General features: G+C 47.4%; 2 protein-coding genes and 1 long non-coding RNA gene across 5 annotated transcripts; 1 reads left to right on the forward strand and 2 right to left on the reverse strand.

Moving 5' to 3' along the window:
• Positions 1–1,160: 1,160 nt before the first annotated feature.
• Positions 1,161–6,607, reverse strand: LOC118316273 (keratin, type II cytoskeletal cochleal-like). Its single transcript, XM_047330704.1, has 9 exons — positions 6,070–6,607; positions 3,794–4,002; positions 3,623–3,683; positions 3,402–3,497; positions 3,038–3,202; positions 2,817–2,942; positions 2,501–2,721; positions 2,320–2,372; positions 1,161–2,221 (listed from the first exon to the last, which is right to left on the reverse strand). Exons 1-9 carry the CDS (start codon positions 6,538–6,540, stop codon positions 1,986–1,988), a joined length of 1,638 nt encoding a protein of 545 aa, XP_047186660.1. The 5' UTR covers positions 6,541–6,607; the 3' UTR covers positions 1,161–1,985.
• A 7,189-nt stretch (positions 6,608–13,796) lies between these two features.
• Positions 13,797–15,044, forward strand: LOC124849872. The gene is made up of 2 exons (XR_007030431.1): positions 13,797–14,594; positions 14,760–15,044. It is a non-coding gene; the product is annotated as an uncharacterized LOC124849872 (long non-coding RNA).
• Positions 15,045–16,223: 1,179 nt separating this feature from the next.
• On the reverse strand, positions 16,224–21,257 carry LOC118296057 (keratin, type II cytoskeletal cochleal-like). 3 transcript variants are annotated; one of them, XR_007030430.1, is made up of 10 exons: positions 20,657–21,257; positions 18,936–19,144; positions 18,765–18,825; positions 18,544–18,639; positions 18,128–18,292; positions 17,907–18,032; positions 17,591–17,811; positions 17,410–17,462; positions 16,976–17,311; positions 16,224–16,945 (listed from the first exon to the last, which is right to left on the reverse strand). XR_007030430.1 is itself a non-coding variant. In XM_047330703.1 (10 exons), the coding sequence occupies exons 1-10, from the start codon at positions 21,128–21,130 to the stop codon at positions 17,049–17,051; spliced, it is 1,632 nt and encodes a 543-aa protein (XP_047186659.1). In that variant the 5' UTR covers positions 21,131–21,256; the 3' UTR covers positions 16,224–17,048. The 3 variants fall into 3 exon arrangements, 2 of the variants coding, with proteins under 2 accessions (XP_047186659.1, XP_047186658.1); XM_047330703.1 differs by having other exon boundaries at positions 16,224–17,178; positions 17,215–17,311; positions 20,657–21,256; XM_047330702.1 differs by having other exon boundaries at positions 16,224–17,311; positions 20,657–21,256.
• Between the last annotated feature and the right edge of the window lie 207 nt (positions 21,258–21,464).

A 21,464-nucleotide genomic window follows, 5' to 3' on the forward strand; every position in this document is an offset into this window, starting at 1 on the left:
AACATACCTGTAGGAATTGCCATTTGTGATGCAATTACTAAATGGTATTCTTCAGTTTTTAAAGAACTGTAATCTTACAGAAAGTGACTTTATTTTCAACAATCACATTTTTTGGATACATAGATATTGTGAATAAACTATGCTGTAAAAGAATGCAAAAGAAATGCGTTGGACTGGGTTTTTTACTTCCTGCAGTGGCAAAAAGCTTGTTGTGTGTTGAGTGTGTCTGATGTGATGTTACATTTTTAAATTGGTGGATCGAATGGTAATGTAATTTATGTTCTTCAACTAGGGATCTTTCTTGGTGAATTCCACATCCACGAGTCGAAATGGTCCTACTCTGACCCTGCTTTCATCGATTTTCTCGATGGCTCTTTTATTGAATATGTGAAGAACAACAAAGCTACAGAAACCTGCAGTATTTAAAAGGAAATGGATATAACTTGAACAATTGAAGGACTAAATGAATGGATGAAGGACTCTACTCTTCTTGGGACAAGAATGTAAACAAACATGGCCTCATTATACTCGGTATGAGTTTCATAGTTCTGTCTTGCGACACCAACGCTATTCTTCTTTTGCTTTGTCTTGTTTGAACTTGTGCGGAGCTTCCTCTCTTCTGGCAGGGCAGCAACGGCTGTGCTCCCATTGGTCAACATTGTGAAAGGGTTTAGGAATTATCTTGTGTAGTTTATCATTGAATGAAAAACTACACAAGATAAAGTGGCCGTTGTCGACGCCATTTGAAGCCCTATGTCTTCCAGGTCGGTCTATAATTGGGCTAATATCGTGCAGTCTGATATTAGCGGCTCTGTGCTTCTACTTAATGCCGTTTGAAAATCATTAAAGGGATAGTTCAGTGATTTTGAAGTGGGGTTGTATGACTTACTTATGCATAGTTAATATGTGACCTTATGGAGATGGTGATAAGCGATGTCATTTAACAGAGTTTGGTGGAGAAGTGGATGTAGCGAAAGTCAAAGTCCTACTGTTGCAGAGGGGACCACCGAAAAACATATTTTTCGCCACATTTTTAAATGCTAAGCTACAAGAACCAAACTGTCCATAATTCAATTATTTTATATCATTCAAAGGATGAAATATGTTTAACAACAAACAAACACCAGAAATAAATGAGAACAAACAGATCTGCCAAAATGCCAGGTATGAACACAGATTTATTCAAGGTCTTTTGGTGGTACAGATTCACAATAAATGGGGTTGTTCCAGTCAGCCTTAACCATGATTTTTATCAGTGAAAAATGGAAGTAAAGGAATAAAAAAAGTTAATATGCTGAAGTGCTCTTTTTCTCTCAAAGCAGGAGAAGAAAAAGAGGATCCCAAAAATCAAAATGAAAGTGTTATATGTGGCGACTTTTGATGATGTCGAAATGCACAAGATGACAAATGTGTGACAACAGGAGAGACATTGGAGAAAAGAAATGTCATCGGTGTGACACTGTATGGTCGTCTGCAATGAATGCCTCATGAATTCAAGACCAAGCACAGCACCACACCACACCTCCTTCTGTGCCAATCTTCAAACTGCTGTTGTCCTTTTGTGTGCAATGATTGTTGCCTTGTAAGGATTCTCTGCCATGACACTACAAGTATCCTCTTGTCTACACGACAGCATATCCGGCAGCCAAAAGACAGCCTGGCTGACTGGTCAAAGAAGAGGACTGACGCACATCTCTGCTGCTCTGCTGCTTTTTCCTGTCTAATGATCTCTTAGCGTCTACCTGTACCTGAATGTAATCTCTGTTTCTCTGTGAGTATGTGGTGCCAAAGAACAGCAACACAGGAGCCAAATGCCAAAGAGAGCTATACCATTGAATGGATCTGCTAGCTGTAAATGGTCGAACTGAGCTCAGGCTGCGCTGTGTGCGGGGAGGGAGGTGGTGGGGTTTATGGTAAGTGGGGCACGAGGAGGAAAACAAAATGAGGGAAGAAGAAGTTTGGAGATAAAGACAACTACTTTTTTTTTAGAAACGGCGGGTAGAGACTGAGGAGGACGTCGTTCTAGAGACGCTGCTTCCACCACCGTAGGAGGCGCCGCCGCCATAGCTGCTGCCGCCGCCGCTAAATCCGCTGCCGCCATAGCTGGCGCCAAAGCTGCCGCCGCCACCAAAGCCGCCAGCGCCAAAGCCAAAGCCGCCAGCGCCAAAGCCAAAGCCGCCAAGGCCGCCGCCGCTGCCGCTGCCGCCGCCGCCGCTGCCACCTGGTGATGAAAATAAGATTTATCTAATAAATACACGTATCAACCAAACTGATAGCTTTACTAACTGGCTTAGAATAAAGACATATTTCGATACGTACCGGAGCTGGAGCTCTGTATATGGATGGTTGCACTTCCCCCACCACTTCCAATTCTGCAGAGAGGTAAATAAATGAGCAATCGGAGCTGTTGATGTTGCTGCCAGCACAATGTGATGGAATGCACTCTCTTGTTTTACGAATATTAAACTTCTTGGTGAGTCCAGGGTAGCTGAGCGTTTACCTGGATTCCTCTCCTTCCAGAAGCTTCCTGTAAGTTGCGATCTCAATGTCTAGGGCCAGCTTGACGCTCATGAGATCCTGGTACTCGCGGACCTGGTTGGCCATGTCCTGTTTGGCTCTCTGCAGGGCGTCTTCCAGGTCCTTGATGCGGGCCTTGGCATCCTTGACAGCCAGCTCACCACGCTCCTCAGCTTCAGCGATCTGGGCCTCCAGGTTGGAGCGCTGAGTGGTTGGAACATGAGCAGACGCTGATAAGTCTATAACTGAACTGAATTCATGGTACTTCAGGTGATCACAAGGTGCAAGTGTACGCTTACCTGTCCCTTGACAGCCTCGATCTCATTCTGGAGGCGACTGATCATACGGTTGAGCTCAGCAATCTCACTCTTAGTGTTGCGAAGGTCGTCTCCAGCCGAGCCTGCCGTGCTCTGCATCTCCTGGAACTGGAGGAACAATATCAAAAATAGCTGTGAATACAGGTTCCACAGGCATCGTTGCAGAATGAGTGAATGTGAGATTGCCGTCTCTCTCTACCTACCTTCTGCTGATACCACTGCTCTGCATCGGCACGGTTGCGATCAGCGATTTCCTGATACTGAGCCCTGACCTCAGCCACAATTGATTCCATGTCCAACTGGCGGCTGTTGTCCATCTCCACAATGACTGATGTGTCCTTGATTTGTCCCTGGAGTTCGCGCAGTTCCTGAAGAAGAGATATACAATGTCATTTTTCTAAAAGGTGAATGAAGAGGGATAAGAATAAACCCAGTATCTGTTTCTATATTATACGTGAATGAAGAGAGTTAAAGAATAAACTCAGTATCTGTTTCTATATTCTATCTGCATCTGCATTAATGAAAAAACAGACCCAACAGGGCTAACGTGTGGTTCAATTTTCTTACCGCCTCATAGACACTTCTGAGGAAGTTGATCTCATCCTGAAGGGCGTCAACCTTGGCCTCTAGCTCGACTTTGTTCATGTAGGCGCCATCTACATCCTGTGAGTGGAGAAGAAGGAAGTGGACTGCATTAGTGATTGGTCAGAGGAAAAGCTATGATTCTTTCAACTGTTGTTTGCCGCATGGTGGAGCGCCAGGCTTTATAATTACAGATCTCCTCTCACCTTCTTGAGGAGCACGAACTCATTCTCCACATTAGCACGCTTGTTGATTTCATCTTCATATCTGATGCAAATAAATGGAGGAAAAGTTAGCTGATGGAAAACGAAGGTGGGCCTCAACTGCTGTAGGTCTGCTCGAAGACACGACACACTTCTTCTCTGATGTGAACTCACTTGTTCTTGAAGTCCTCCACCAGTCCCTGCATGTTTTTCAGCTCTCCCTCCAGCTTGACCCTCTCATTGCCGAGCCCATCCAGCTGTCTGCGCAGGTTGGCGATGTAGGCCTCGAACATGGCGTCGATGTTGGAGCGGCTGGTGGTCTGCTCCTGCATCAGGCTCCACTTGGTTTCCAGCATTTTGTTCTGCTGCTCCAGGAAGCGCACCTAAAAGCAAAATCATTTGGCCAGGTTAGATCCACTGACGGCTGGGGAAGGATATTGCTTTGACTATGACTGCAAAATCATTGTATCATTTTCAGAATACTACAAATAGAAAAATATAAATAGGGAAGGTAAATGGCCATGGGCACCTGCTATTGAGGCATCAGCAGCATGAGCGCAGGATGGGGCGGTACAAGAAACAGCAGCCCCCTCCTCTCAGTTCACCACTGTTTTCAACACAACAGTTGTCTTCACCTCCATTAATATTCTTCCTCCCTAACTTTGTTCTCCTCTTCTTGTCCAACTCATACAACTTTTCCATATAACACCCCTCTCGCTCAAAATACAGCGCATCCTCTGGTTGAACTATATTTACTTTCCCGTTTCTACGTGATGAGGCTGGCTCTCTTTGGGAAAACATAAAGATGTTCATCTTTTACTTTACTCACAGGATCCAGCGTGCCACACCTGTGCGTGACTTAACCACGCTAAAAGCTCTCTTTCATGTTAAAATGCCCTTCAGGCCAGATATGTTCTGGATATGATCCAGTGCGTAGTCTCTCTGAGATAAACTATACAGTACTAATTCTATTGAGATCATCACTTGGGAACTGGCAGAATCCTGAGAATGGTGTTTCTATTCCTGTACATTTGCATACAGAAGATGTGTGCAAGCTGGGGTGCTCTGCCATCCACGTTTCGAGTGTGTTTGTGTGTCTGTTATTTTGTCTCCATGGCCAGATGAGGTGCGCCGTGCCACACCTCAACCGAGCACCTCCCCTAAAAACTCTGACATTACCACTCCCTCGCCTCCAGGAAAAATACTTTCACTGAGTGAACTTGCCTGCCTCAACCCCTCAGCAACTAATGCTTCTCGCCCGAAGCCAGTACCTGTCACAGCAGTTTAGTGACGATGCATTAAAGATACACCCTTTGTTTCATGGCATTTCAGAAAAAAATACTGACAATTTGATCTACTGCTACTGCTGCTACTACTACTGCCTGTTATGTTCTGAATGCACAATATGTAATTTTGAATAATTCCATACAAATGAGGGATCCAATCATTTGTGTAAGGACAGATGAGGTGTGGTATTCACACACCACGGGCAACGCCAACTTGGCATTTTCTCAGGCAGGGTGTGGTTAACATGTTTTTCTTTCCTAACGGAGCGAAACCGCCCCTCCTCTTATCTAATATTACATGAAAGTGTAGGGAGTTTAAAAACAAAATTATTGTATATTTTCCCTTTTCATGTGGAATAAACATCAAAAGTTAAGGCAAGCACTTTTGAAACATCAGCGCGAACCTTGATGGAAAAGTGTTAGCATTATGCAATGCATTGCAAAAAAAGAGTGTGAGCCCACTTTCTGCATCACTGTAGAAAGCTTGTCGGGCCTTGCTGCAATGGGAATGGGCGGTAACCTGATCCCTTCTCCCCCTCAAACTGAGAGGGACCAGTCACTGGATACGACCACTCTAATGTTTCCTGCCTATCGCTCCTCACAGAGACAGCTGACAAGGGGCCGATTATGGTCAAAAAGAAGTTAAAGGAGCAGTGGTCTGCTTTCAGTTGCAGTGGATAAGCGAGTTATGGCTTTGAGAAGAGATCGTCTGTTTGAGATGAAACTGCCTGCATCATATTCACGCTAGTAAAAGAGTGCTTGGTAGTGTTCGTTTTTCAGAGTTCTCTCTATAGCAAGGACCTTAGTGTGCCCATTATTCAGGTTTGGATCAGTTGCTGTGTAATATTTCATGAGCCCAGGTGGCCCTTTAGAAACAACAGGTTGCAGCTGTTCACAGAAAACCAATTTAGTCTACCATGTGCAGTGCATCCATCGTCTACTCCTAATATTTCATTTTCCTCAATTCATTCATATAACTGTCTATTGTTCAACCAGATGACTTCACAGCGACAAAACATTCTGAGTGTAAGGAGACTATATGGCATGTCATGGTCAATTTAACACCGTATCTAAGCTTTACGTCATTCTTTTTAAATGGTGCAGAACACAACATAAACCCAAGACACGAGCTGTTTCCGTAACCAACAGAAAAGGGACACTCACCTTGTCGATGAAGCTGGCGAAGCGGTTGTTTAGAGTCTTGATCTGCTCTTTCTCTTGGGTACGGACAGACTGGATGTTGGGGTCGATCACAAGGTCCATGGGCGCCAGCAGGCTCTGGTTGCATTGGACGTTAGCGATCTGAGCGACTGCCATGCCTCCGCCACCGCCACCATAGCCACCGCCAAATCCAGCGCCAAATCCAGCGCCAAATCCACCACCACCACCACCACCGCCACCGCCGCCACCACCACCACCAAAGCCTCTAGCAGAGCCAAAGCCCCCGCTAGTAGATCCATAACCACCACCACTACCTCCATAACCCATGCTGGTCCTAACCCTTGTGCTAGATGAACTGACCGGCCTTGAACTTGTAACGAAGGCCGATCTTGAGGAAAACCCTTTTCCTCCGCCTCCACCACCACCACCACTATAACTTCTCCCACTGTAGCTGACCCTGCTGATGCTTGTCATGGCTCTTCTGAAAGTCAAGGATTCAGAGAATAAAAGATTGGGGGGGGGGGGGGGGGGGGGTTCACAGAGAGAGAGGGAGAGAAATATAGCAGAGAAGTGGAGCGCACTAAGAGGAGAGTCAAGTCCCTCTAAGTATCTTCTCCCTGTACGTGGTGGATTTTTATCTGCCTCCTGCAGCGGAGGAGGTCCCAGTGAGCTCCACCTCCGCTGCACCGCCCACTCCAGCCTCCACCAATTACCTGGCTCCCTGAAGGTGCACTTGCAGGTAGACTGGCGTGGAGCAGCTCAGCCTGTCGGACAGGTACATGCGCCAACTCTCTGTAAAGTGATCGGGGCTCGACACACCCTAGGTGCTCAGAGAGGAATGGCATCAGAGCCCGGGGTGAGAGGGGAGGAAAGATGCGTTGAGAGAAAAGAAGACATCTTTACTTTTTCCTGAGAGGTGTGTTAGGAGTAAGAGGGTGGGGTGGGGAGCCATAAAGCCACTCGTCTGCAATTTCTGTCTTCCATCTTCTTGCAAGATCGATAGAATATGAAAACTTCAGTATTTTAAAACAAACAGAGTTTAATTTGGTAACATTTCACTAGATTTGCAGAACCCATTCTGGCCAGATGACACTACACACGTTTACTGTAAATATGCATTTCCTGAAGACACGGGGAATTACATGGTGCTTGTAAATAAATAACAACACCACAATAAAATCTGGGAAAATCTGGGAAAACTTCATATGAAGCCCATCTGAGTTCTAGTGCTGACTCTTTGTGCTCCTTATGAATACAAATTTTTGCTTTTCATATCCCTTTGGCCCAGGTCAGATCAGCGACAACATTTTCAAACATTCTGCACACTCTTTTTAAACTCTTTCGAATCTCCAATCCTATTTTTTGTGATTCTGCAATCACAGAATTCAACAAAAATTGACAACTGAATTAAACAATGAGCTGCCAAAAAAGTAATCATCACTGTTTAGTTCAATTTAATTGAGTTAATATATTTGGGACTTGATCCAATTAATTATGAAAAAAACATTGCTATAAAAATTTTTTTATATTCAGTGCTTTCTACAATAACTTCTATTGTATTGAAATGGAGGCACAAATCTCAGAGACGGACACATTGACACATATTCATTAACTGAATACCACCAGGGATGAATAGAAAATAACTATAACTAAACTAAATTACTAACTCTTTAACAATATTGGGATGCAATTTGAAAAAGGCTAAAGGGCACTTAATAATAGAATTGGGAACATCTTTTGATACACGCAGTGACATTCGTAATGCCATAAAGCAGGAAAACATTAAATTGATAGAAGTTATATCAAGGCGGATAATCTGGGGCAGCCTCAGAACATATGGGGCATTCAACATGTTTGCCGAATGTTAACTGGGACTGTTTATTAGGAGACAGAGATGGAGGCACGTTAAACTTAAAACAATAGAAGAAAAAGAAAACAAACCATTTCAAAAGAAGTAGTTGAAGTGTTGATTTTGTTGGTGGGTGGGGCTTGACTTTCAATTTTTCAAATAGTGGCACCGACAGCAGAGGAGTATTAGATTTAGTAGTGACATGAAAAGAAGCCTTGATAACATTCATGAGGAAACTGGTTTTGCAGGAGGTTCCCTGCAGGCAGCAAGGTACTTACAGAACACATTACATTGAAAACATCTCAAACAGAAGGGGCATATCCAAGAAAACATTAATTTGACTTCAATAATTGAAACCACTAAGCTAATAGTCATCAGCAAAGATTTTAGAAGTGGCGAGGAGAATGGAGGAGGGGGAGAATTTATAGTGATCTTTGGATGAGTCGATAAAGATCTACACTAAGATCATGGTGTTTTCTGTACCTTGTTAAAAAAAAAAATAATTGCTTCCATTTAAATAAGGTAGTTTAAAACCTGGCTCTCCATTCCAACAATGCATGTTTGCAGCTAAAATGTCTTGAGATAAAAGTGAACCAGATTTCTTGTTCGGGCAGAATTGGAACTGTTCATACCTGTTGAAACCCTTCTAAACCACTCTGATATAGGTGTTGGCTTCCTAGTCTCTGTACTGTAGTAAATGAGCTGCAGGGCACAGCTGAGACACACCCAAAAAGAAAATACCAGTACTTCACTTTCATTGCCATCCTTCCCTTGTCTTAAGTCTTACCTACACTAATAAGCAACATGTTGTTTAGTCGTGCAACTTTGCATTGGTTGAAAACTGTTTTCAAATGTCAAAATTTGTTGCAGGATTCTTTATTTTGAAAGGTTTGCACAGTGCATTTGCAGTTATTTACCCCACAATTTCCATTTGTTTTTCACCTTTTAAGATTACATTTTTTACTAAGTGTCTATTAAGAAGGTTTACCTTGACCTTGTCCCTTTTCGTCATCATCCTTCTGCTTTTACCTTTTCTTCTGCGTCCCATGTATTTGTTTGATTTTGTCTTTATTTTAATCATTGATTTGAGGTCAAAAAAGTCCACTGAAAGAAGGGGAAGGTTGCGCCAGTGGCTAGAACACAGGAAGCGCTGGGCAGCGGGCTTCGCTACTTATGTACATCATTGTTGTTGCTAGTTTCCAATCAATCAATCATCATGATCCTTGCCTGTCACCCTATCAGTAAGGCCGCCGCTGAGCATTACATTAACCACATCCGTAGGGTTGCCAGGTCAGTCAGATCGGGTAATGTTCGACAGTTTATGGACGGTCATGGTCAGACCATAGTTCGGGGCTCCCCTAGTTCAGGGAGCCCTAACCGGTTTAAATTGCATATGGCATGTTTACAAAAATGTACTTATTCTTATATCAACTTTTTTTTCTTATTGTGAAGCCAACAAGTCCTCCTCTACCAGTGACAGGAGGTACGCCACAAATATACTTTCCGCCTCAGGGCATCGTTTGGCTGCATTTATCTTCATCAACACATGGTTGACGAGCTTGTAAAGGTAATTGTGTTGTTAGGGTTAGGGTGACATGGCAGAGAATAAGCACGATGTCACGGCTGAACAGGAAGCAGGACCCAAATGCAAAGGTGATGAAAAGATATTAAATAATAAAAGTAATCCAACTAAAGGTGTCCACAAAATGCAGCAAACAAAGGCAATCCAAACACTGGAGCCAGGGGGAAAAATGCAGAAACAGACAACATGAAAAAACAGACGATCCAACAACAGACAAAGGGAAGCACAGACACTAAATACACACAAGGAGGGCAGGGCAATTAGAACACAGGTGAGACACATTAGGAACAGGTGCAGACAATCACAGGGGGAGGAGACAGAAAAAAACAAGACACCAGAAACTAGACACAGGACAGGAAGTGAAACAGCCTAATGAACTAATTCAAAATGAAAAAGGAAATGAGAACACAAGATCGTGACAGAACCCCCCTCTTAAGGACCGAATTCCAGACGGTCCAAAAAAAAAAAAAAAAAAAAATCTACACAGAGCAGGGTGGATGGAAGGGGGCAAGGACGGACTGAACTGGACAGGGGTTTTGCTGGGGGGTTTCAGCAGGCGTAGGAGCTCTGGGGGACGGCCCGGAGGCCGGGCATGCGGGCGTAGAAGCTTTGGGGGACGGCCCGGAGGCCGGGCATGCGGGCGTAGAAGCTTTGGGGGACGGCCCGGAGGCCGGGCATGCGGGCGTAGAAGCTTTGGGGGACGGCCCAGAGGCCGGCCAGGCAGGCACGACAGTTCTGGGGGACGGCCCAGTGGCCTTGCAGGCAGGCACGACAGTTCTGGGGGGCGGCCCAGTGGCCTTGCAGGCAGGCACGACCGTTCTGGGGGGCGGCCCAGTGGCCTTGCAGGCAGGCACGACCGTTCTGGGGGGCGGCCCAGTGGCCTTGCAGGCAGGCACGACAGTCCTGGGGGACGGCCCAGTGGCCTTGCAGGCAGGCAGGCACGACAGTCCTGGGGGACGGCCCAGTGGCCTTGCAGGCAGGCAGGCACGACAGTCCTGGGGGACGGCCCGGAGGCAGGCAGGCACGACAGTCCTGGGGGACGGCCCGGAGGCAGGCAGGCACGACAGTCCTGGGGGACGGCCCGGAGGCAGGCAGGCACGACAGTCCTGGGGGACGGCCCGGAGGCAGGCAGGCACGACAGTCCTGGGGGACGGCCCGGAGGCAGGCAGGCACGACAGTCCTGGGGGACGGCCCGGAGGCCTTGCAGGCAGGCAGGCACGACAGTCCTGGGGGACGGCCCGGAGGCCTTGCAGGCAGGCAGGCACGACAGTCCTGGGGGACGGCCCGGAGGCCTTGCAGGCAGGCAGGCACGACAGTCCTGGGGGACGGCCAAGAGGCCTTGCAGGCAGGCAGGCAGGCACGACAGTCCTGGGGGACGGCCAAGAGGCCTTGCAGGCAGGCAGGCAGGCACGACAGTCCTGGGGGACGGCCAAGAGGCCTTGCAGGCAGGCAGGCAGGCACGACAGTCCTGGGGGACGGCCAAGAGGCCTTGCAGGCAGGCAGGCAGGCACGACAGTCCTGGGGGACGGCCAAGAGGCCTTGCAGGCAGGCAGGCACGACAGTCCTGGGGGACGGCCGAGAGGCCTTGCAGGCAGGCAGGCACGACAGTCCTGGGGACGGCCAAGAGGCCTTGCAGGCAGGCACGACAGTTCCGGGGGACCACCGACGAGGGACGCATCGATCGGCCCACCATCTGGGGAGAAGTAGTAGAGTTCGGCTGGACCACCGACAAGGGACATGGAGCAGGGGACGGTCGGACCACCGCCGAGGGACGCGTCGATCGGCCCACTGACCGGGGACGTGGAGCAGGCCTTGGTCGGACCACCGATGAGGGACACGGACCACCGACGAGGGACATGGAGCAGGCGCCGGTCGGACCACCACCGAGGGACACGTCGATCGGCCCACTGACCGGGGACGTGGAGCAGGCCTTGGTCGGACCACCGACGAGGGACGCGTCGATCGGCCCACTGACCGGGGACGCGGAGCAGGCCTTGGTCGGACCACCGACGAGGGACATGGAGCAGGCACGGGTCGGACCACCGCCGAGGGAACATGTCGATCAGCCCGACGACTGGGGACGAGGAGCAGATGTCGACTGCACCACCGACGACGGACGCGTCGATTGGCCCACCGACTGGGGACGAGGAGCAGGCGTCGACCGGACCACCGACGACGGACGCGTCGATTGGTCCTCCGACGGGCGACGAGGAGCAGCAGATGTCGACCGGATCACCGACGATGAACGTTTCGATCAGTCCATCGACTGGGGACGAGGAGCAGGCGTCGGCCGGACCACCGACGGGGAAGGTGTCGATCGGTCCTCCGACTGGGGACGAGGAGCAGGCGTCGACCGGACCACCGACGACGGACGCGCCGATCGGCCCACCGACGAGGAATGCGTCGATCGGTCCTTCGACTGCAGCGAGGAGGGGCAGACGTCGACCGGACCACCGATGAGGAACGCGTCGATTGGTCCTTCGACTGGAGACGAGGAGGGGCAGACGTCGATCGGTCCACTGACTGAAGACGAGGAGGGGCAGGCGTTGGCCAGACCACCGACGACGGACGCGTCGATTGGCCCACCGACTGAAGACGAGGAGGGGCAGGCGTTGGCCAGACCACCGACGACGGACGCGTCGATTGGCCCACCGACTGGGGACGAGGGGGATTCTGCTGGACCACCGACGGGGAACGTGTCGATCGGTCCACTGACCGGGTGTACCCTCGGATCCCTGATGCTAGCAGGCCTGACGCTAGCCACCTGCGGTGCTGGCTTGATGCTAGCAGGCCTGACGCTAGCCAACTGGGGTGCTGGCTGGATGCTAGCAGGCCTGACGCTAGCCAACTGGGGTGCTGGCTGGATGCTAGCAGGCCTGATGCTAGCCAACTGGGGTGCTGGCTGGATGGCACACTGGGAGGCTTGCTGGATGCTAGCAGGCCTGATGCTAGCCAACTGGGGTGCTGGCTGGATGGCACACTGGGAGGCTGGCTGGATGCTAGCAGGCCTGATGCTAGCCAATTGGGGTGCTGGCTGGATGCTAGCAGGCCTGATGCTAGTCAACTGGGCTGCTGGCTGGATGCTAGCAGGCCTGATGCTAGCCAACTGGGGTGCTGGCTGGAAGGCACACTGGGTGGGGGTCCGGAGAATTCTTAAAGTCCTTGAGCCAGCCAGGCAACGAACTCCTCAACCAGGGCCTCTGGGAAACTTCCCTGCGTGCCATGCGCAGACACCCCTCCTTGTATTCCCATCCCATGTCTCTATTAAATTGCCAATGAATACAAGTCAGGGTGTAAATTAATTCACGAAGATCTAAATCAAAAAAAATCACCTGCTGGGTCCATTTTGTGGTTGGATCGTTCTGTTGCAGCTGAACAGGAAGCAGGACCCAAATGCAAAGGTGATGAAAAGATATTTAATAATAAAAGTAATCCAACTAAAGGTGTCCACAAAATGCAGCAAACAAAGGCAATCCAAACACTGGAGCCAGGGGGAAAAATGCAGAAACTGACCGGGGCAAATAGCAGGAACAGACCGGGCCAGACAACATGAAAAAACAGACGATCCAACACAGACAAAGGGAAGCACAGAGACTAAATACACACAAGAAGGGTAGGGCAATTAGAACACAGGTGAGACACATTAGGAACAGGTGCAGACAATCACAAGGGGAGGAGACACAGGAAAAAACAAGACACCAGAAACAAGACACAGGACAGGAAGTGAAACAACACAATGAACTAATTCAAAATAAAACAGGAAATGAGAACACAAGATCATGACACACGATTATTTTACAGAATATAAGCAAATCCATTGAACTACACAAACTTGGCGTAGTACCACTTGGTCATTTTAAAGACCATTAGTTTTAGAGGATTAAGTCAAAAGAAGCACTAAGTTTTGGTTAGAGAATAACTATAGTTTGGGTTTAAATTACTTATCTATGACTTATAGCTGTCATGTTGCAGTGATACCAATTTTATTAAAACTCTTAAACTTTTGTGCTGATGAAATATTGACAGATGATGAAAACCTAACATTTGAAACCGCATTCCTTTATTCAACTTTCAGTTTGTGGCAGTGGCAGGGTTTTTTTTTCTCCAAAGGAAGTGTGGCCTCATAGAAATATTCTGATAAAGAAAACAAAATTCCTTATTCCGACAGCTGAGTTTATTGAGTTTGTCCCTTTTTATCAAAATACCATATTTTTCTGCTAAAGATGGTGTGGTGTACAAAACAGGGCCGCTGTCTGCTACATGCACGTCTTCCTCTCATGGTCAGTGAAACGTTTGCATTGCTCAAAGGACGCCAGCTTAGTTTTGATTCCATTAGAGAAAAAAAGTTTGAGCCAATCAGATTAAGGCCAGACTCGACACTGAATTGTCAATTCTTTGTCCAAATAAACCCCAAACGGGTGAGGCCAGGTTGAGTCTGGCAAGGTATATCTTATCTTATCTTACCCTCCTACAAATAGTGACATTTACAAGTAAGTATTTCAAGTAGAATAAAAAAAATACTTCAGTCTTTAGTTGAACCTCAAAAGAAAGTTTATACGGAACGGTAGGCCTACTCCAAGGCTGGATCAACTCCGAGGAGAGCTAAAGGAAAAGCTACCTTCACCGTTACCTATAAAAAAAGATCAACCATGTGTTGGTTGATAAGCCCCCCCAGCCCCAAGGTGTTTACAGTACCTGACAGGGGCGCAGTTTGTCTGTTTTTACAGATTTAATAGTCTTTTAAGCAATAGAGGTTGAAGGATTGAGGGTGGCGAAGTTGAGCAGTTAGGCAGAGGAGCAGAAGTAAGGCAGCGTGCGTTGGGCAATGGTTTCGTGCCTGAGTTCTAGGCTTGGGCTGAGTTCCAGGACTGCCCGCTTATACCTGGCACTGCCTGCCTCAGAAACAGCAAAACGATCAGAGAGAGCAAAATCACCGGAAAAGATCCAAACAAAGTCAAAGAAGAAACTGGCCGAGTGTTAAACCACGGTCGAAACTGAACAATCTGGCCGAATACCACGACCCGGAGAGTGAGCCCGACTCCGAGCCTTACGACGACTCCTTCGAGAGCATGGAGCTCGCTGTTGGCGAGTGGAAGAGTAAGTACTGCCGCGTGGCAGAGGCTGGAGGTGGCTGGCGATGTGAGGCCGTGACCTTTTTTGCGACATACAAGTATTCCAGTTCTTCAATAATGATCAATGCTGTTCCTGGTGTGTGTGTGTAAGTTTAATTTCCAACAAGTTTACTTGTTTTCATCCAATCAGGTCTTATCCACATGGAGATCGTGACCTTCGACCCCGACAATCCCAGTAAAACAGCAATGTAGGATGCTGCGATGTGCTGGCGACTCCCAGTGTTTGGTGTGATACCTACACATCGTGCCGTAAAGGTCAACCACATCTCAGAGAGACAAATACATAATTTTACCCTGTTCTCTTTAGTTCCTCTGACATTTCTCGCAGCTAAAATGCATTTTACTAGGCGAATGAATTTCTATCTGTTTCACAGCAAGCATGTAAACTTGAATATTAAAATCGTTTTTCACGAGGTCTCTTCGTTGTTTTCGCTATGACCGCGATTGCGTCTCGCTTTTCAGATTTTAATTATTTGAGTGTTTGTGAAGATTGTCAGTCATCCGGGTCGTGGTGTTTCCAAGTGAACACATGACAAAACACAAGCATAAAAACATATCGACTCACACACACAGGTCCACATCGATACATACAGTCCCTGCAATGCAAACTCCCTCTTCTGCTCTATGCTGAATATCTTTTGTTTCAAATGCATGACTTTGTAATGTTCTCTGGTCGACAACAACTCTTTCATGAAAAGAACTCAAGTTACAGTCAAGACGTGAAGATATATAGTCCGAGTCCAGTGTCCCAGATGCTGCTTAGTGGATGACTGCAGAAAACCTGTCAATTTTTGACTAAACTATGATGCAGTGTGTGTGACAGCTTCTCAAACACACTCACCGTCTGTCCAAGGACAGCGTTGACTGTCGCACTCTCGCTGATGTTCCGTTTGACCTTTGACCTCTGCCCCGTCCTGAACAGCATGACGTCTTTGGGCAGCTTCTTGATGCTAAGCTACTCTTCCTCATTAAGGCTCTCACACTTTCTCTTCCTATGGGAAAACAGAAAAAAAAAAAAAAAAAAAATGATAAAAATCAGAAGCCCAGCTTGTGGGGACTATTGACAACAGTGGTCATCCAGGTTAATTATCAATAATCGTCAATAATCATACAGAAGACTGGGGCCTTCTGTAGTGTGTCTTTCTACACAAGATAAAATGACCGTTGTCGATGCCATTTGAAGCCCTATGTCTTCCAGATCGGTCTATAATTGGGCTAATATCGTGCAGTCTGACATTAGCGGCTCTGTGCATCTACTTAATGCCGTTTGAAAATCATTAAAGGGATAGTTCAGTGATTTTGAAGTGGGGTTGTATGACTTACTTATGCATAGTTAATATGTGACCTTATGGAGATGGTGATCAGCGATGTCATTTAACAGAGTTTGGAGGAGAAGTGGAAGTAGCGAAAGTCAAAGTCCTACTGTTGCAGAGGGGACCACCGAAAAACATATTTTTCCCCACATTTTTAAATGCTAAGCTACAAGAACCAAACTGTCCATAATTCAATTATTTTGTATCATTCAAAGGATGAAATATGTTTAACAACAAACAAACACCAGAAATAAATGAGAACAAACAGATCTGCCAAAATGCCAGGTATGAACACAGATTTATTCAAGGTCTTTTGGTGGTACAGATTCAAAATAAATCGGGTTGTTCCAGTCAGCCTTAACCATGATTTTTATCAGTGAAAAATGGAAGTAAAGGAATAAAAAAAGTTAATATGCTGAAGTGCTCCTTTTCTCTCAAAGCAGGAGAAGAAAAAGAGGATCCCAAAAATCAAAATGAAAGTGTTATATGTGGCGGCTTTTGATGATGTCGAAATGCACAAGATGACAAATGTGTGACAACAGGAGAGACATTGGAGAAAAGAAATGTCATCGGTGTGACACTGTATGGTCGTCTGCAATGAATGCCTCATGAATTCAAGACCAAGCACAGCACCACACCACACCTCCTTCTGTGCCAATCTTCAAACTGCTGTTGTCATTTTGTGTGCAATGATTGTTGCCTTGTAAGGATTCTCTGCCATGACACTACAAGTATCCTCTTGTCTACACGACAGCATATCCGGCAGCCAAAAGACAGCCTGGCTGACTGGTCAAAGAAGAGGACTGACGCACATCTCTGCTGCTCTGCTGCTTTTTCCCGTGTAATGATCTCTTAGCGTCTACCTGTACCTGAATGTAATCTCTGTTTCTCTGTGAGTATGTGGTGCCAAAGAACAGCAACACAGGAGCCAAATGCCAAAGAGAGCTATACCATTGAATGGATCTGCTAGCTGTAAATGGTCGAATTGAGCTCAGGCTGCTCTGTGTGCGGGGAGGGAGGTGGTGGGGTTTATGGTAAGTGGGGCACGAGGAGGAAAACAAAATGAGGGAAGAAGAAGTTTGGAGATAAAGACAACTGCTTTTTTTTTAGTAACGGCGGGTAGAGACTGAGGTGGACGTCGTTCTAGAGACGCTGCTTCCACCACCGTAGGAGGCGCCGCCGCCATAGCTGCTGCCGCCGCCGCCGCCACTGCCATAGCCGCCGCCAAAGCCGGCGCTGCCAAAGCTGGCGGCACCGCCGCCAAAGCCGGCGGCACTGCCGCCGCTGCCAAAGCCGCCGCCGCCAAAGCCGCCGCCGCTGCCAAAGCCGCCGCCGCCAAAGCCGCTGCCAAAGCCGCCGCCACTGCCACCTGGTGATGAAAATAAGATTTATCTAATAAATACACGTATCAACCAAACTGATAGCTTTACTAACTGGCTTAGAATAAAGACATATTTCAATACGTACCGGAGCTGGAGCTCTGTATGTGGATGGTTGCACTTCCCCCACCACTTCCAATTCTGCAGAGAGGTAAATAAATGAGCAATCGGAGCTGTTGATGTTGCTGCCAGCACAATGTGATGGAATGCACTCTCCTGTTTTACGAATATTAAACTTCTTGGTGAGTCCAGGGTAGCTGAGCGTTTACCTGGATTCCTCTCCTTCCAGAAGCTTCCTGTAAGTTGCGATCTCAATGTCTAGGGCCAGCTTGACGCTCATGAGATCCTGGTACTCGCGGACCTGGTTGGCCATGTCCTGTTTGGCTCTCTGCAGGGCGTCTTCCAGGTCCTTGATGCGGGCCTTGGCGTCCTTGACAGCAAGCTCACCACGCTCCTCAGCTTCAGCGATCTGGGCCTCCAGGTTGGAGCGCTGAGTGGTTGGAACATGAGCAGACGCTGATAAGTCTATAACTGAACTGAATTCAAGGTACTTCAGGTGATCACAAGGTGTAAGTGTACGCTTACCTGTCCCTTGACAGCCTCGATCTCATTCTGGAGGCGACTGATCATACGGTTGAGCTCAGCAATCTCACTCTTAGTGTTGCGAAGGTCATCTCCAGCTGAGCCTGCCGTGCTCTGCATCTCCTGGAACTGGAGGAACAATATCAAAAATAGCTGTGAATACAGGTTCCATAGGCATCGTTGCAGAATGAGTGAATGTGAGATTGCCGTCTCTCTCTACCTACCTTCTGCTGATACCACTGCTCTGCATCGGCACGGTTGCGATCAGCGATTTCCTGATACTGAGCCCTGACCTCAGCCACAATTGAATCCATGTCCAACTGGCGGCTGTTGTCCATCTCCACAATGACTGATGTGTCCTTGATTTGTCCCTGGAGTTCGCACAGTTCCTGAAGAAGAGATATACAATCTCATTTTTCTAAAAGGTGAATGAAGAGAGTTAAAGAATAAACCCAGTATCTGTTTCTATATTATACGTGAAGGAAGAGAGTTAAAGAATAAACCCAGTATCTGTTTCTATATTATACGTGAATGAAGAGAGTTAAAGAATAAACTCAGTATCTGTTTCTATATTCTATCTCCATCTACATTAATGAAAAAACAGACCCAACAGGGCTAACATGTGGTTCATTTTTCTTACCGCCTCATAGACACTTCTGAGGAAGTTGATCTCATCCTGAAGGGCGTCAACCTTGGCCTCTAGCTCGACTTTGTTCATGTAGGCGCCATCTACATCCTGTGAGTGGAGAAGAAGGAAGTGGACTGCATTAGTGATTGGTCAGAGGAAAAGCTATGATTCTTTCAACTGTTGTTTGCCGCATGGTGGAGCGCCAGGCTTTATAATTACAGATCTCCTCTCACCTTCTTGAGGAGCACAAACTCATTCTCCACATTAGCACGCTTGTTGATTTCATCTTCATATCTGATGCAAACAAATGGAGGAAAAGTTAGCTGATGGAAAACGAAGGTGGGCCTCAACTGCTGTAGGTCTGCTCGAAGACACGACACACTTCTTCTCTGATGTGAACTCACTTGTTCTTGAAGTCCTCCACCAGTCCCTGCATGTTTTTCAGCTCTCCCTCCAGCTTGACCCTCTCATTGCCGAGCCCATCCAGCTGTCTGCGCAGGTTTGCGATGTAGGCCTCGAACATGGCGTCGATGTTGGAGCGGCTGGTGGTCTGCTCCTGCATCAGGCTCCACTTGGTTTCCAGCATTTTGTTCTGCTGCTCCAGGAAGCGCACCTAAAAGCAAAATCATTTGGCCAGGTTAGATCCACTGACGGCTGGGGAAGGATATTGCTTTGACTATGACTGCAAAATCATTGTATCATTTTCAGAATACTACAAATAGAAAAATATAAATAGGGAAGGTAAATGGCCTTGGGCACCTGCTATTGAGGCATCAGCAGCATGAGCGCAGGATGGGGCGGTACAAGAAACAGCAGCCCCCTCCTCTCAGTTCACCACTGTTTTCAACACAACAGTTGTCTTCACCTCCATTAATATTCTTCCTCCCTAACTTTGTTCTCCTCTTCTTGTCCAACTCATACAACTTTTCCATATAACACCCAGTACCTGTCACAGCAGTTTAGTGACGATGCATTAAAGATACACCCTTTGTTTCATGGCATTTCAGAAAAAAATACTGACAATTTGATCTACTGCTACTGCTGCTACTACTACTGCCTGTTATGTTCTGAATGCACAATATGTAATTTTGAATAATTCCATACAAATGAGGGATCCAATCATTTGTGTAAGGACAGATGAGGTGTGGTATTCACACACCACGGGCAACGCCAACTTGGCATTTTCTCAGGCAGGGTGTGGTTAACATGTTTTTCTTTCCTAACGGAGCGAAACCGCCCCTTCTCTTATCTAATTTTACATGAAAGTGTAGGGAGTTTAAAAACAAAATTATTGTATATTTTCCCTCTTCATGTGGAATAAACATCAAAAGTTAAGGCAAGCACTTTTGAAACATCAGCGCGAACCTTGATGGAAAAGTGTAAGCATTATGCAATGCATTGCAAAAAAAGAGTGTGAGCCCACTTTCTGCATCACTGTAGAAAGCTTGTCGGGCCTTGCTGCAATGGGAATGGGCGGTAACCTGATCCCTTCTCCCCCTCAAACTGAGAGGGACCAGTCACTGGATACGACCACTCTAATGTTTCCTGCCTATCGCTCCTCACAGAGACAGCTGACAAGGGGCCGATTATGGTCAAAAAGAAGTTAAAGGAGCAGTGGTCTGCTTTCAGTTGCAGTGGATAAGGAAGTTATGGCTTTGAGAAGAGATCGTCTGTTTGAGATGAAACTGCCTGCATCATATTCACGCTAGTAAAAGAGTGCTTGGTAGTGTTCGTTTTTCAGAGTTCTCTCTATAGCAAGGACCTTAGTGTGCCCATTATTCAGGTTTGGATCAGTTGCTGTGTAATATTTCATGAGCCCAGGTGGCCCTTTAGAAACAACAGGTTGCAGCTGTTCACAGAAAACCAATTTAGTCTACCATGTGCAGTGCATCCATCGTCTACTCCTAATATTTCATTTTCCTCAGTTCATTCATATACCTGTCTATTGTTCAACCAGATGACTTTACAGCGACAAAACATTCTGAGTATAAGGAGACTATATGGCATGTCATGGTCAATTTAATACCGTATCTAAGCTTTACGTCATTCTTTTTAAATGGTGCAGAACACAACATAAACCCAAGACACAAGCTGTTTCCGTAACCAACAGAAAAGGGACACTCACCTTGTCGATGAAGCTGGCGAAGCGGTTGTTTAGTGTCTTGATCTGCTCTTTCTCTTGGGTACGGACAGACTGGATGTTGGGGTCGATCACAAGGTCCATGGGCGCCAGCAGGCTCTGGTTGCATTGGACGTTGGCGATCTGAGCGACTGCCATGCCTCCGCCACCGCCACCATAGCCACCGCCAAATCCAGCGCCAAATCCAGTGCCAAATCCACCACCACCACCACCGCCACCGCCGCCACCACCACCACCAAAGCCTCTAGCAGAGCCAAAGCCCCCGCTAGTAGATCCATAACCACCACCACTACCTCCATAACCCATGCTGGTCCTAACCCTTGTGCTAGATGAACTGACCGGCCTTGAACTTGTAACGAAGGCCGATCTTGAGGAAAACCCTTTTCCTCCGCCTCCACCACCACCACCACCACCACTATAACTTCTCCCACTGTAGCTGACCCTGCTGATGCTTGTCATGGCTCTTCTGAAAGTCAAGGATTCAGAGAATAAAAGATTGGGGGGGGGGGGGTTCACAGAGAGAGAGGGAGAGAGATATAGCAGAGAAGTGGAGCGCACTAAGAGGAGAGTCAAGTCCCTCTAAGTATCTTCTCCCTGTACGTGGTGGATTTTTATCTGCCTCCTGCAGCAGAGGAGGTCCCAGTGAGCTCCACCTCCACTGCACTGCCCACTCCAGCCTCCACCAATTACCTGGCTCCCTGAAGGTGCACTTGCAGGTAGACTGGCGTGGAGCAGCTCAGCCTGTCGGACAGGTACATGCGCCACCTCTCTGTAAAGTGATCGGGGCTCGACA

This window comes from Scophthalmus maximus, chromosome 3 (assembly GCF_022379125.1).
Source record: "Scophthalmus maximus strain ysfricsl-2021 chromosome 3, ASM2237912v1, whole genome shotgun sequence".
NCBI classification, from domain to species: domain Eukaryota; kingdom Metazoa; phylum Chordata; class Actinopteri; order Pleuronectiformes; family Scophthalmidae; genus Scophthalmus; species Scophthalmus maximus.

What these genes read in the sequence shown, in the direction of transcription:
- LOC118316273 (XM_047330704.1), bottom strand. Translation starts at nt 6,540, where the DNA reads ATGACAAGCATCAGCAGGGTCAGCTACAGTGGGAGAAGTTATAGTGGT. An exon ending in GTGGAGGACTTCAAGAACAA is followed by an intron (nt 3,684 to 3,793) that starts GTGAGTTCACAT and finishes TATTTGCATCAG; the next exon opens with ATATGAAGATGAAATCAACA. An exon ending in CTGGAAGGAGAGGAATCCAG is followed by an intron (nt 2,373 to 2,500) that starts GTAAACGCTCAG and finishes ACCTCTCTGCAG; the next exon opens with AATTGGAAGTGGTGGGGGAA.
- LOC118296057 (XM_047330702.1), bottom strand. Translation starts at nt 21,130, where the DNA reads ATGACAAGCATCAGCAGGGTCAGCTACAGTGGGAGAAGTTATAGTGGT. An exon ending in TCGCCAGCTTCATCGACAAG is followed by an intron (nt 19,145 to 20,656) that starts GTGAGTGTCCCT and finishes TTTTGCTTTTAG; the next exon opens with GTGCGCTTCCTGGAGCAGCA. An exon ending in TCAGAAGTGTCTATGAGGCG is followed by an intron (nt 18,293 to 18,543) that starts GTAAGAAAAATG and finishes TCTCTTCTTCAG; the next exon opens with GAACTGTGCGAACTCCAGGG.